The 13,653-nt window shown below is 43.1% G+C and overlaps 2 protein-coding genes across 3 annotated transcripts in view; one reads left to right on the top strand and one right to left on the bottom strand.

The window, feature by feature from the left end:
* The window catches only part of MYOF (myoferlin), a 157,710-nt gene that overhangs the window by 122,685 nt on the left and 21,372 nt on the right, over nucleotides 1-13,653 (bottom strand). For both annotated transcript variants that reach the window (XM_065893870.1, XM_065893871.1), the window contains exon 3: nucleotides 13,195-13,286. In XM_065893870.1, the coding sequence (XP_065749942.1) occupies nucleotides 13,195-13,286 (92 nt within the window). The remainder of the gene's footprint in view (nucleotides 1-13,194; nucleotides 13,287-13,653) is intronic.
* Nucleotides 5,709-6,082, top strand: LOC136136415 (large ribosomal subunit protein eL42-like). Its single transcript, XM_065894573.1, has one exon. It carries the CDS (start codon nucleotides 5,731-5,733, stop codon nucleotides 6,049-6,051), a length of 321 nt encoding a protein of 106 aa, XP_065750645.1. The 5' UTR covers nucleotides 5,709-5,730; the 3' UTR covers nucleotides 6,052-6,082.

Below are 13,653 nucleotides of genomic sequence, written 5' to 3'. Positions count from 1 at the left end.
AAAAATGTTGTCCATTTTGTTTTAAAATCAGGAAGTGAGAGTTGATGTCAACATAGACACATTATTTTTAACCTGACATATATCTGTATTCTCATCCCCCACTCGGACCTCAGAAATAGGACCAGATTGTAGATTCAGCGTCTGTCATCCAACCACGTACGTCCAGTGACTCAGAATAAGTGACTTCACTTTCTGAGAATAGGTATATTATATCACACATGACCAAACATTGCTATGGCACCCTGTTTCACACAACTTACCCCACGATGTGAGCCACTGGCACAGGGCTTCTTGGAAGAGTGCACTGACTTGAAACGAACACACCCAAGACATTCAACAACCATGATGGATTCTGCTCTCTTCTAATATCACAAGTAGGGTCAGAAAAGAAAAATTTTGCCTCCAGAGGATTAAGAGTACACTTTTCAGCCCTTTTAGGTCAATATAGAAATTAGGTCTCTCTGTCGATGCTGAGAATTGATGGGACCTTTACAGAGTAATTTTTCAGATGAGTATGTTCACTCTGTATGTTAGTATCTTGTTTTTGTTTTTTTAACAACCGTATGTTTTCTTCTCACTTGGGTTTTTATTCTCCTGATATATTGAGGACAAGAGACTACCCATGACTCCATGTCCACCTGATGAAACAGAGAAACCTCCCACACAAGGTGAGAACCCCTGGCAAAATCTCTTCCACGTCTCTCTCAGCCCCACAGGATGTGAGCTTCTCTCCATGGACTTTTCTCCATGTTTTAAGACAGGAGGCCACAGGGTTGGTTAATTCAGTTTTTTCAATAAGAACAAAATCTGAAAAGGTTTAAAAGTTATCTGACTGGTACTCACCTTGGAAAGACATGGAAACACAGTGGATTTTACTCTTCACAGTTCCATGATTCATAACCTAACTTTATGATTAAAATCATAACATTATACACTTGAACATGTACTGATCTGCTTTTGCTAAAGCCAAGATGACCTGAATCTCTATCAGCAATAAATAATCCCCGGAACAAAACAAAAACTACAGCATGCAGGGATGATACTGAAGTGGAAAGAAGGCTGACCTGGGTTGGACCAGCATTTATCAACAGCAGCCCTACTGATACTTTGAACTGGATAATTATTTGTTTTAGGGGGCTGTCCTGTGCCTTGTCAGATGCTCAGCAGCTTCCCTGACCTCTACCCACTAGAGCATCTCTACACATTGCCAGTTGTCCCCATAGGCAGAATCAGCACAGGCTGAGAACCACTGGGTTAGACAATTCCTGTTCTACCCCTAACTCTGTGTCCCAACTTCCTTTGAGGACTTGGCTAAGTCACCCAAATCTCTGAGCCCCCTTCATTATCTGCAAATGAGTAGATTGAAAGAATTCCTCAGACCCTTTTTAGCCCTGAAAGTCTGCTACTGGCTTATATATGTGATGTTCCTATGTATGTCTATTCAGAAAACTCTCTCATGTTATACATTTCTTTTCTCTTAAAGCCTTTGTTCATTGATTTAGGGGGGGGGAAAATATCCTAGAAAATGCCCATAATGAACAATCCAGAATACTAGGCAAGTTTTCTGCCTTCAAAGGTATTGGCTTATAACATCAGGAGTCAAACAAATTCCCACAGGGTGTCAGGAGGAAAGTTTAGCCAATAACAGAAATGTGGAATACAGTGAGTATTAGGTGAGACAATAGGGAGTGGTGGGACTTGTGGCTAACTGGGGAGAACAGCTTTGCCTAAAACACAAAACCCATCTGCTGGCCCTTTATGGCCCTGAATGGGTTTTACAACCTCCATTCTGACTCATCCAGTATCTGCTGCTTTCCCCTCCCCATGAGAGGGTGTGAGAGGATGTAACAAATAACACACCAGGAAGGGAGTGAAATTAAAGAAGCCAATCGTGAAGTCTGATCTCAATTCCTTCTTTCAGAAACCTTTAGTCCCATTTCTTAAGATTTGCTTTTTCATCATAAAATTCTTATGCTTGTGGGGGTGGGGTGGGGGAGGGGAGGGAGACGTCAAAGAAAACTTAAATTTCTTTTTTCTGAAGCTAGTGCTTGTTTAGATGAAAGCCTAGAAAGACTTTAATCCACAAAATATTCTTAACGGCTCAGTGAATTGAAGAAAAATATAAACAGTTACAACATCTAAGATCTTTCACTGTAAGTTGAAGAAAACATCCCCTTTGGGTGTCTGAACTCTATACAGCTTTGAAGGCAAGCCTGGCCTGGCCTATTTTCTATGATGTTGCTTGGATACAAAATACAGTGAGAGACTGGGAAATGATGACTTGGCCTCCTACACAGGGAATAAGAAGAGTCCAGTCGGACCACAAGCCAATTTCCTTTAAAGAAGGTGATACTAAACCAAGACCCTTTTTCTTTCATATTACTAATGCTATAAATATGTTAAAATATTATGGTGTGAAAGTAATGGGGAAACGTTTGCCCTATGTTTTCATGGAAAAATAAGAGTCTCCCCATGGGCTCCACGCAACACTAAAATGGATGGACCATACCTCAAAAAGAAACTTATGGTGCAAGAATAATAAACAGCAGATGTATTCTGAAATGAAGAAAGACCCAGTCCTTCTCCTATTCCTTTCAGTCCACGAACGCCCATATAGTTTGTTGTTGGTTCTCTCTGTGATATCAAACTAATTCTAAGCAATGGAAGCAACTACTTGAAAATTGGACGTTAGGTTTGGGGGAACTAAAGAGTTTAACTGTCAACTAGTCAACTCGGTCATGCAAGTGTTGGTTAAGAACTTTTGTGTCTTGTTAAAACAGAGTCTAGTGTGTTTAAAAGAGAAATGGAAAATGTTTTCCCCGTTGGCCTGGACGCAAATGTTAACAGTCGCATGCCACTGTGGTGAGTAAGGGCTTTGCTGGCTGAGTTCTTAATCAGGGGAACTCACATCTAGCGAGTTGTTCTTCTGTACAGCAGGGACACAGCCCACATGGATTACTGGGGAAGGGTTTACTGGAAATTCCCTCATGAAGGAAAGGAAAAATAAGTTGGAGGCTGGAAAGTAAATCACACGTTGCTCTGTTTCTGCTCCCAAGGACTGCAGAACTACCAACTTCCCATCCTCCGAGGGGCAATAACAATCCCCAACGGGGCTGGAGAACAAATGCTTTTCTGAGTGGCTCCCAGGTCTCCTGCAGGACCATGACTCGCCCACACTTTGAAGCACTGGGCTCTCAGCCAGCTGGGCCTTGTCGTCTGCGCCAGGCCCAGAAGGCCAGTGGGGATGCTCGGCTGGGTCCCATCCCCTCCGCAGACTTCTCCCTCCCCCAGGCCAGTATCAGTGGAGCTCCTCCCTTGGCTCTGAGCCAAAAGGAGGGAGCGCCAAGCCCCGCACCTTGCTTTCTACCAGATGGGGCGAGAGGCAGGGGCAGCCATGGCAGTGAATCCTATCACAGGGAACCCCGGAAAGCACCTCCCCGGGTCTCCCATCCACCTCACCTGTGGGGAACCCTCCGAGTCTCCCAACCCGCCCACCCTTGCGCTCTGGATTAGCTGCTAAAACTGTTTCTCAGAATGTGGTTCCCCAGACTTCTCTGCAGCAGAATCAACAGGGCGGGTACAGATCCCCAGGACCCTGAGTCAGACTTCTTCTTTAGTTAATTCTTATACCCAGGAAGTTTGAGAAACAATGGTCTAGAACAGGTGGAGGGGTGGATGGAGGAAGGGGGGTAGGGAAGGCAGCTGGCAAAGCCAGTCCTGGGGAACAGGGAACACGTGCGGTTTTCTAAAAGTACATTCAATGTGATGATAGAGGTTCACGTTTGAGAAATGGGCGTAGCAATCAATTATTTAATAGAACAAAGGAGAAAGCAAAACTCCATCAAAGTCTACTCGGCAGGCCTAGTTACCTGCGCCCTCCCGTGGCTTCCCCTCCTTACTCCACACCAGGATTGTCAGAGGACCTTGAGGCCTTTGTCCCGTTCATCACAAGGGAGCAGGGGTTTTACAAAACCTAGAAACTCCTAGTCCGCACAGTGGTTCCCCAACCTAGCAGTGCACAAGCCCCCTGAGGTGGAGGTGTAACAAACGCCATGCCCAGATTTTGGAATCACTGAACTAGCCTGGAGGCTGTGGCAGTATCTGCAGGATTCAGGGCCAGCCTTTGCTGCAGACGGCATCACTTTAACAGGGAAAGGAGATGAATGGAAGCCCAGGTCTCTTCCCCAAAGCCCTCCTGGGCAGTGAGGCTACAAGGCCAGGGGTGGGTTAACTAGCCTAATGCCTGGCATGTAGAAGATGTCTTAAGAGTCAATTTCTTGAATAAATGACTGTAACTTGCTATTTTTCTATTTGCTCTTGACCAATTCTCCTGTTCATTCAGTCCTCAAAGTTCTGGCTCTACGCTTGCCCGTTCTGGACAGTTCAACAGAACTCCTAGGCTCCGTCTCTGTCTAATGCCCTCATCCTTTAGACTCAAGGCAGTAGCATTCACTCATTCATTCATCAAGCACTTGGACCTTATAAAGTAAGGGGGGCAGCATAACATAGTGACTAAGAACTTGGCGCTAGACAGCGCTGCCTGATTCACTTATCCTTGTACCACAGATCGTGTAACTTCTCTGAGCCTCAGTGTCCTCATCTGCAAAGTGGGGATAATGACAGCTCCTACCTAACAGTATCGTTGTAAGGATTAAAAGGATGATCTGGTAAGTGCTTAACATCACTTTTCATTATTATTTCAGACACTATTCTGGAAAAAGGGATCCTAAAAACAATATGACTCCAAGTCAGTACTTGCAGGGAAAGCTGGTCTGAACTCATGTACAGCCTAAATCACAGGAAGGGGGGTTTATCTATGCGGAGTGTGGGCAGGTGGGCATGAATGAACAGATAAGAACCCTTTGTAACTACCCACAGCCATTTCTATACAATCACTGTGCAGGGTTCTTAAAACCAATCCTTTCTCTTATGTACATCAAATAGCTCCCTCCCCACCATCAATGCTATATATACACCGTGAATCTGTTTGGAAAACAATTTTTATTTCCAGGATTAGACCAGAAGTAAACTTCAGCTGTAGCTGAATTCTCATAAAATCCAATTAGTCGAATCTGAATGCATTTTTAAAGCCATAGGTCTCATAAAACGTTTCATTATAAAAGAGACCCCAGAGCAAATCCTTATATGAAAAACCTTTCTAAACCAGCGCACGTGTACGTGCATGCACGCACACACACACACACCCTTTACCCTGTCTTTTTCTCCCCTTTTCCCCTGCTTCATTCTTCATATTTATCACCATCTGATAAACTATATGTGGATTTACTTGTTTATTGTCTGTTGCCTCCACTCAGATGTGAGCCCCATGAAAGGCATGGAGTACCCCCAGCGCTTAGAGCAGTGTCTGACACACAGCAGCCATAAGCAAATATCTGTTGAAAGAATAAATTAATTGATACATCACTGAAGATAGTCCAATGACCTTGCAAATGATTTATAGGTTATGAAGCTTCCTCTCCTAAGAGATGTCCCTCCAAGTACAATCAGGAGATAATTACAGCTCTTATTATGAAATGTCTTTCTCTTTCAGTCTCTCTGGGTGTTTCTCACCAGGGCTGTGATCTCCCCAAACAGCGGGGTTCAGCCTCTCCAGCACCCAGAGCCAACCAGCCCAAACCAGCTTTGATCTTTGCATAGCTTTGCTGCTCTGTTGAAAAAGCAGAACTAAAAAGAAATCAGCTTTTCCGTGCTGATAGCGCTCTCACAAACATGGTGAACGTTCCTAAAACCCGCCGGACTTTCTGTAAGAAGTGTGGCAAGCACCAACCCCACAAAGTGACACAGTACAAGAAGGACAAGGATTCTCTGTATGCCCAGGGAAAGCGGCGGTATGACAGGAAGCAGAGTGCCTACGGTGGGCAGACTAAGCCGATTTTCCGGAAAAAGGCTAAAACTACAAAGAAGATTGTGCTGAGGCTTGGATGTGTTGAGCCGAACTGCAGATCTAAGAGAATGCTGGCTATTAAGAGATGCAAGCATTTTGAGCTGGGAGGAGATAAGAAGAGAAATGGCCAAGTGATCCAGTTCTGAGCTTCATATTTTGTTTTGTTATGAAGATAATAAACATTTGAGATTGTTTACTTCAAAAAAAAAAAAAAAAAAGAAATCAGAACTGGGAGTTTTGTTCCAAGTACCATCTGCCTCTGGCTTAGATTTTCTCACAGCCCGAGAAGCTACTCCAGGTAGAAAACCTGCCTCGACCCTTCTCACCAACCACACTGGGGAAAAGGAGAGGTCATGGGGACCGCCTCAATTAATCCCACTGCTATGTTTACACATGGCAGTGGCAGAAGCGAGTCTCACCACTAGGGGAAATAAAAGTATTAAAAGCTTGAACACAAGGTCTTTTGTACACCAGTAAACAAAAATTTCTCATAAGCAATACCACACCGTCCCATCAAATTAATTTCATTCCAAACCACAGTCTTTCTGTTTTCTCTAAGCAAAAACAAAACAAAAACAAAAAACCCTTGCCCAGGGAGTTAGTATATTCCATAACCCAGGCTTGTCCTTTTGCTTTTTCTAATTCTACAGTCCCCAGTACCATCCTGTGTGTAAATGTGTGTTAGTTATGCTGTGCTCTCACTTTCACATCCTGGCACTCTGGCCCTCAACCCACACTCACACACACACACACACACACAGGAAATAAACATTGGAAGGTCTGAGGTTAAACTCTGGATTTACGAAGTTAAATCCACGTGCTTCCAATCAAAGAGCTGGGTGACTTTAAGCAATTTGGTGAACCTCTCTGAGCCACATTTTTCTCTAAGACGTCACTAAGCCTGTCTGACTCAAAGACATTATAAAGATGAAAACTGATTGCGTGTGGAGCAGTTTTAGCACAATTCCCGGCCCATGGTAAGCCCACAATAGATATTAGCTATTATGTTGTTCATCAGGAAATTTAAGTGATTTTTTTCCTTAACTATATTAAATTTGCCCTTATGTCTATCACTTACTGAGGAAGTATTCCAGCCACCATCATGAAGATGAAGAAACCTGCCAAAAGCCACCCAACCAGTAAGTAGCAGAGCCAAGACCCAAACTAATGTCCTGATCATGCAGCTGACCGCTTGCCCACACCACCTCTTATGCAAGAACTCGGGTAAATTTCCTCCTGAGTATATTGTGAGGTCTTCGGTTATCTTCTTACATTACAGCCAAGCAGACAATTTACCTTCAGAGGATGTCTCTACCTTTGCCGTGCATTTGTGTGGGGTATATGTGATGGTTTCAAATGCACAAGTACACACACATGGAGGGGAAAAATAAGAGTGCTAGGAAGGCAAACTCTTAGACAGGTACAGTCATTTTATATCAGACATTGTAACGTGCATTCCTACACGTTCAATTTGGATCTTTTTTAATACCTTCCACGTCTCTATTTCACTTGCTCAAGCTTTCCTCTACCTTCCTTAACCTGTGGGATACGATTATAACACCTGTTTCATTGTCCATACCTACTCATAATATCATCTAATAGTGTATCTGTTGAATAATGATGTATCTACTTTTTTTCTTCACAATCCTGAGGTAAAATCCTTCTGAGTACTCTACGTGATGCTCATGAATTTGAAGGTTTTCCCACTCTGGATGGGGGGAGCATTAACTATTCTCAGCCCTCAGGTAGTTTCCTCACTGACCAGTCCACACGCGAGGAGTCAAGTGGAACCCTCTGCAAATCTCTGGAGCACTCTGCATGGGTGGTGGGTGTGTGTGTGCACGCGCGCCTAGCTCTAGGCTCCCACCTGCACCTCCCCAACTCTGGGAGACAACCAAGATCTGCCTGTCCTGCGATGCAGCCTGGAAATGCTCTCTAGGCGTGAAGCTGGGCACTCAGAGGGCTCAGCTCATTTATCCCCCTCTCTTGGGGATCAGTGTCCTGTCTGCTAGTGCCCAGTATCTGAAACCACTGGGGCATGTATTTCATCTACTTTTCTGGTTGTGTCAGGTGAGAGGGTAAATCTGGTCCCTGTGACATCACCTTAGCATGAGCAGAACACATACACACACCCACAAATCTGAAAACTTGTAAAAATCTTTCATTCCTGTATTTCCAGGCTCCTGAAGATACTTCTTCTTTAGGAACTCAAGCAGAGTGACAGCAGGGCCAGGATGCCAAGAGATCAGGGTCCCAGCCTCAACCCCTCTGAGCCTCAAGTCTCATCTCCACTTCTCGAGGTCATTGTGAAGATCACATGAGATGAGATATATTCTCTGAACTCACCTTGTTCATTGCAGGGAATGAGCTTAAGTGACTTATTAATAGTATAAAATGCCTGCTTAAAACTTTTACCTAAGAAGGAGGAACCAATACTCTGACAATGAGGGGGGGGGGGTTGTTTGTTTGTTTTGTTTGTTTGTTTTCTGGCAAAATTAGAAAAAAAAATTTAAGCTAGGGAGCTCCCTGGTGGTCTAGTGGTTGGGATTCAGTGCTTTCACTGCAGTGGCCCGGGTCGGAGAACTGAGATCCTCCCACAAGCAGTGTGGCATGGCAAAAAAAAAAAAGCTAAAAGATAATCATTCCACCTACATTTTGGTCTCTATACGTGGTCAGAGGTTTTCAGTGTAATGGAAAAGTCAAGAGCACAGGTCTGAATATAAATGCTGACTCTGATACATACCTGCTGTGTGACCCTGAGCAGGTGACTAAACCTCTCTGAGAAAAAAAACTGGGTATCTGTGAGGATTAGGTGGGATAATGCATTCAAAGGGCTCATTAAGGGACGGCCACATTGCCTGTCTGGAAAGGGAAATCTCATTCTTCAGCCACTGGGAAAATCCTTCCACTCTGACATTTCAGCTAAAAATACCATTTCATGTTCATCATGTGACCAAGAGGCTCCTCTAGCTCTTCCCTCACCCTCTTTCAGTGCACATGGCTGGTTGGATGACTGTAAAATGAGGATGAACAGAGTGTGCGCAGAACAGCCCCACCAGCTCGCAGCGCCTAGGGAGGGACGTTGCTGATGCACCAGCACTGTGCGTGCTCAGACTGCCCAGTCCAGTCCCTATGGGTGTGGGCACCATGCTCAGGCAAACCCAGGCAGCCTGGTACTGTTTGCTTACATGCCCTGGGGCTGCAGACTCTGGAGTGAGGGCCCTATTTACACAGCCAGTCTCCATGGCAACAGCAAAGTTCACAAGCAAGACATTCCTTAAGCCGGTAGAAAAAAAAATTTTTTTTTTTTTTTTTTTTTGGCGGAACGCGGGCCTCTCACTGTTGTGGCGCACAGGTTCCGGACGCGCAGGCTCAGTGGCCATGGCTCACGGGCCCAGCCGCTCCGCGGCATGTGGGATCCTCCCAGACCAGGGCACGAACCCTGTCCCCTGCATTGGCAGGCGGACTCTCAACCACTGCGCCACCAGGGAAGCCCAAGGCCAAATCCTTAATAGAAAAGCCAAGACGAAAATACGAGACCAAAGTACACAAATATTTTGGACAAACATACCTAAAATATTGCCCTGCTGTCATCCAAGGGCCCCACTGTGTTTTCAACAGTTATAAAATAAATATGTAATGCTCTCCCAGTAGTTTCCCCTGCTTCCTAACTGGTTCCTACATCCAAACTCCACACAGAAAGCCCAAGCGATACATTAAAAATGTAAATAAGATCATAATCACTACCCTTCAGCGAACTTCCATCCTACTAGGAATGAAATCCAAAGCTTGCATCCTGGCTCACAAAGCCATGCACGTTGTGGCTTTGCTGATCTCATCTCCATCCCCCACCCCAGCCCGCTGGCCTCTTCGATCTTTCTCCAATACAGATCTTTCTCCAACACCAAGGTGTACTCCTGCTTCAGGGCCTTTGCACTTGCTGTTCTCTCCGCCAAGAATATTCTTTCCCCCCAGAAAGCTGTATGGCTCATTCTTTCACTTTATTTAGGTCTCTGCTCAATTGTCACCTTATCATCACCTCAAACAACGTTCCCCCACCCTCAGTAACCATCCTCTTACTCTGCTTTAGTTTTCTTCATGGGCTATGACAGTTTCCTCCTTAGATTACAGCACTTCAGAGTACCTGATCTATTACATATTTCTTCATGTATTTGTTTGTTTTGACTCTCGAGGATGTAACATTCAAGAAAACAACAACTTTGTTTGAAACATAGATGAGAGCTCCCAGGCCAGCCTGCCAGGCTTTACTGCCATGTTCAAATAGATGAGGCACAAAGTGATGAGGCCTGAACCAGGCTGCTGGCTGTGGCCACAAGTAAGAAGCACATGGCACAAACAGTGGAAAGAAAGAGAAGTAAGATTTGGCAACAGATTGGAGAGGATGTAAAAGGGAGAAGATCCACAGAGACCTGAGGTTTTGAGCTCAGTGGTCTGGAGCTGTGCTCTCCATTGTGATGGCCACCGGCCACACGTGGTGAGGGAGCACTTGAAATATGGCTGGTCTAGACAGAGATGTGCTGTTAATGTGAAATACTACGTCTTTGAAATCCGGTGTGTAAGAAAAAAATGCATGTAAAATGTCTCAGTGATTCTTACAATATTGATTAACATAGTATAATATTATCATTTCTATGTGTAAATAAAACATATTATTAAAATTCATTTCATCTGTTTCTTTTTGTTTTATAACATGGCTACTAGAAAAATTTTAATTACATATGCAGCCTGCACTATATTTCTTTCGGAGAGGGCTGGTCTACAATATAAACAGTGGTACCACTTGCAGAAAGAGGAGAGGAAAGAAGAGAAAAAACTATTATTAGTAACAGATAGGAGGCTACAGTGAGGCTTAATCACCCACTTCCCCAGAACTTTGAAATCTGGTAAATAAAACTGCCCTCTGGAAGTTAGGGTGGGGATAGAAAATCACATAATTGCTTCAAAGCTGAGATGTAGAGCATAACCTTAAAAAGCTAGAATGGTTTTTCGATGCAAGAGAGGAGGGCCAGAATCTACCAGAATGTATGTATATAGCTTAAGAAAAAAATGCATCGGTCACAAGGGGCATTGGTCAGCAATGAAACATGGAAGAAAGGATCTCATGAAAGGTGACATGGGCAGTAGCTCTCAAAGCCTGTGCAGGCTCTTAGTCTGACGCCATTAAGCAGAAGACCCCAAGGCCCAAGATGACCATCTAATTTACTGTCCAAATCAAGCCACTGTTGACAGCAAAAGCGACATCATAAATCATTGTGCTGGGACAACAAACCAGGACTACCCAAAGAAATCAGAGCATATGGCCACCATATCTCAACTAATTCATTCTAATTTACTGCTCTCATTGCAGCCTTCTGATCATACCAAATGTACCTGAGACTAAGACATACATTTTAAAATAAATTCACATTACTAAAACCTGAGATGCTTCTTACAATTGATGTGGGCATTTAATATCAGGCTTCTTCCTCCCCGCCCCCCACCGCCCACCCCAAACATGTTACTAATTTAATAGTACATCTTACAGTCAATGATATCTTACAATCAAAGGTAGAGAGTAATTTGGCTTCCCATGTGAAATGACATGAAGGAAAACAGACATTTCTCCAAAGAAGACATACTGATGGCCAAAAAGTACATAAAAAGATGTTCAACATCGCTAATTATTAGACAAATGCAAGTCAAAACTACAATGAGGTATCACCTCATACCAGCCTGAATGGCCATCATCAAAGAGTCTACAAACAAATGCGGGAGAGGGTGTGAAGAAAAGGGAACCCTCCTACACTGTTGGTGGGAATGTACAATAAATTGGTGCAGCCACTGTGGAAACCAGTATGGAGGTTCCTCAGAAAACTAAAAATAGAGCTACCGTATGATCCAGCAATCCCACTCTTGGGCATATATCCAGAGAAAACCATAATTCGAAAAGGTACATACACCCCAATGTTCATTGCAGCACTATTTACAAGAGCCAGGACATGGAAGCAACCTAAATGGCCATCGACAGAGGAGTAGATAAAGGCGATGTGGTACATATACACAATGGAATATTACTCAGCCATTAAAAAGAACAAAATAATGCCATTTGCAGCAACATGGATGCACCTAGAGATTATCATACTAAATGAAGTTAAATCAGACAGAGAAAGACAAATATCATATGATATCACTTATATGTGGCATCTAAAAAAATAATACAAATGAACTTATTCACAAAACAGAAACAGACTCACACACTTAATAGAAAACTTATGGTTACCAAAGGGGAAAGGTGGGGGGGAGGGATAAATTAGGAGGTTGGGATTAACATATACACACTACTATATATAAAATAATCAACAAGGACCTACTGTATAGCACAGGGAACTCTACTCAGTACTCTGTAATAAACTATATGTGAAAAGAATCTGAAAAATAGATACATGTATATGTATAACTAAATCACTTTGCTGTACACCTGAACCTAACACAATACTGTAAATCAACTATACTCCAATATAAAATAAAATTTTTTTAAAATTCATTTTAAAAAGAATTCATTAGTTAGAGAGTAGGAATGCCCTCTCCAACCAGGCAATTTATTTCCATCAGAAAATAACAAGTATTATGGTTTTAAGAATTGTTCTCTTGTGAGTTTAGTTAGTTTGAATTGATAACATAAGACTGCGTTCCAAGTCTAAAGCCAAAGTCTAGATCAAGGACTGGGGTGAATTTACTGAGGTCATTCTGTCCCATGGGAACCTCAACTTTACCCAGGGGCCAACTCTGTGTGCCACCATTGGGCACCACCGTGACTCTTCCCCATCTGAAACTGGCAGGGGCAGTAAGAGTAGGAATCTGGTTTGGATCTGTTGGGTCTAAAAAACCACCGAGACGTTAAAATGGAAGCAGGGCTGGAAAGAGAACTTGAATGAGACATACATGGGTTATACATAATCAGAAGAAGAAATGATTTTGTTTGTTTGGATAAATCATCAGTGCCTATACCTAGTTAACCAAGAAACTGCAGGAGCATAAAAAGGTTTCACTGTTAAGTACCAAATTGGCTAGACTAGTGGTGGCTTAGTGTTTGCAACCTCCTATGAATAGAGCAGTCATTGGGAAAGCGCACTGTGATTGATTAGCCACATCTGATATTGGCTCATAAGGGGTGGAGGAGGGCACAGAATTAAAGCACAATTATATTGGAAATATTATAATGTTATTAAAGATATGTTCCTTCAACAAAACGATATGTAACGTGAGAAAAACAATTGAAATCAACTTACTTATTTTGTCCAATTGTCTCAAAATCTTTCACAACAATCCCAAGGGACGATGAAAAGTCCAGTGGTATACCCCTCAAGTCGAACTCCAAAATCTGTCCACAGGTAGGTTATGAAAACAAAGAGACTGTTAAAAGGATCCGGGAATATCATAAGATGCACTGATACTAAATATCGGATCATCTCCACCAATGACAATCTTTTGACGTACTCAGTTCTATAGTTAGACAAAAGTGCTCAAATTCTGAACCTGGAGGCTGCTGAGGCTCCTGGGAAAGAAAACCAGACTCCTAGCTTCCCGTTTTCTAGACTCTATGGCTTTGGACAAGTCACCAAATCCGTCTCATAGGCAGAGAACTAGACTTAATGCCTACCACAGCTGTAGCACAAATAGAATAAAATATGTATGTGAAAATGCTTTCTTCAATGGTTATTTTTAAATTGTTTGCTTTTCTTAACCAT

This window comes from Phocoena phocoena, chromosome 16 (assembly GCF_963924675.1).
Source record: "Phocoena phocoena chromosome 16, mPhoPho1.1, whole genome shotgun sequence".
Classification (NCBI taxonomy): domain Eukaryota; kingdom Metazoa; phylum Chordata; class Mammalia; order Artiodactyla; family Phocoenidae; genus Phocoena; species Phocoena phocoena.
Note: the sequence above shows the minus strand (reverse complement) of the source record. Positions and strands in the feature narration are given on the sequence as shown.

What these genes read in the sequence shown, in the direction of transcription:
- LOC136136415 (XM_065894573.1), top strand. Translation starts at nt 5,731, where the DNA reads ATGGTGAACGTTCCTAAAACCCGCCGGACTTTCTGTAAGAAGTGTGGC.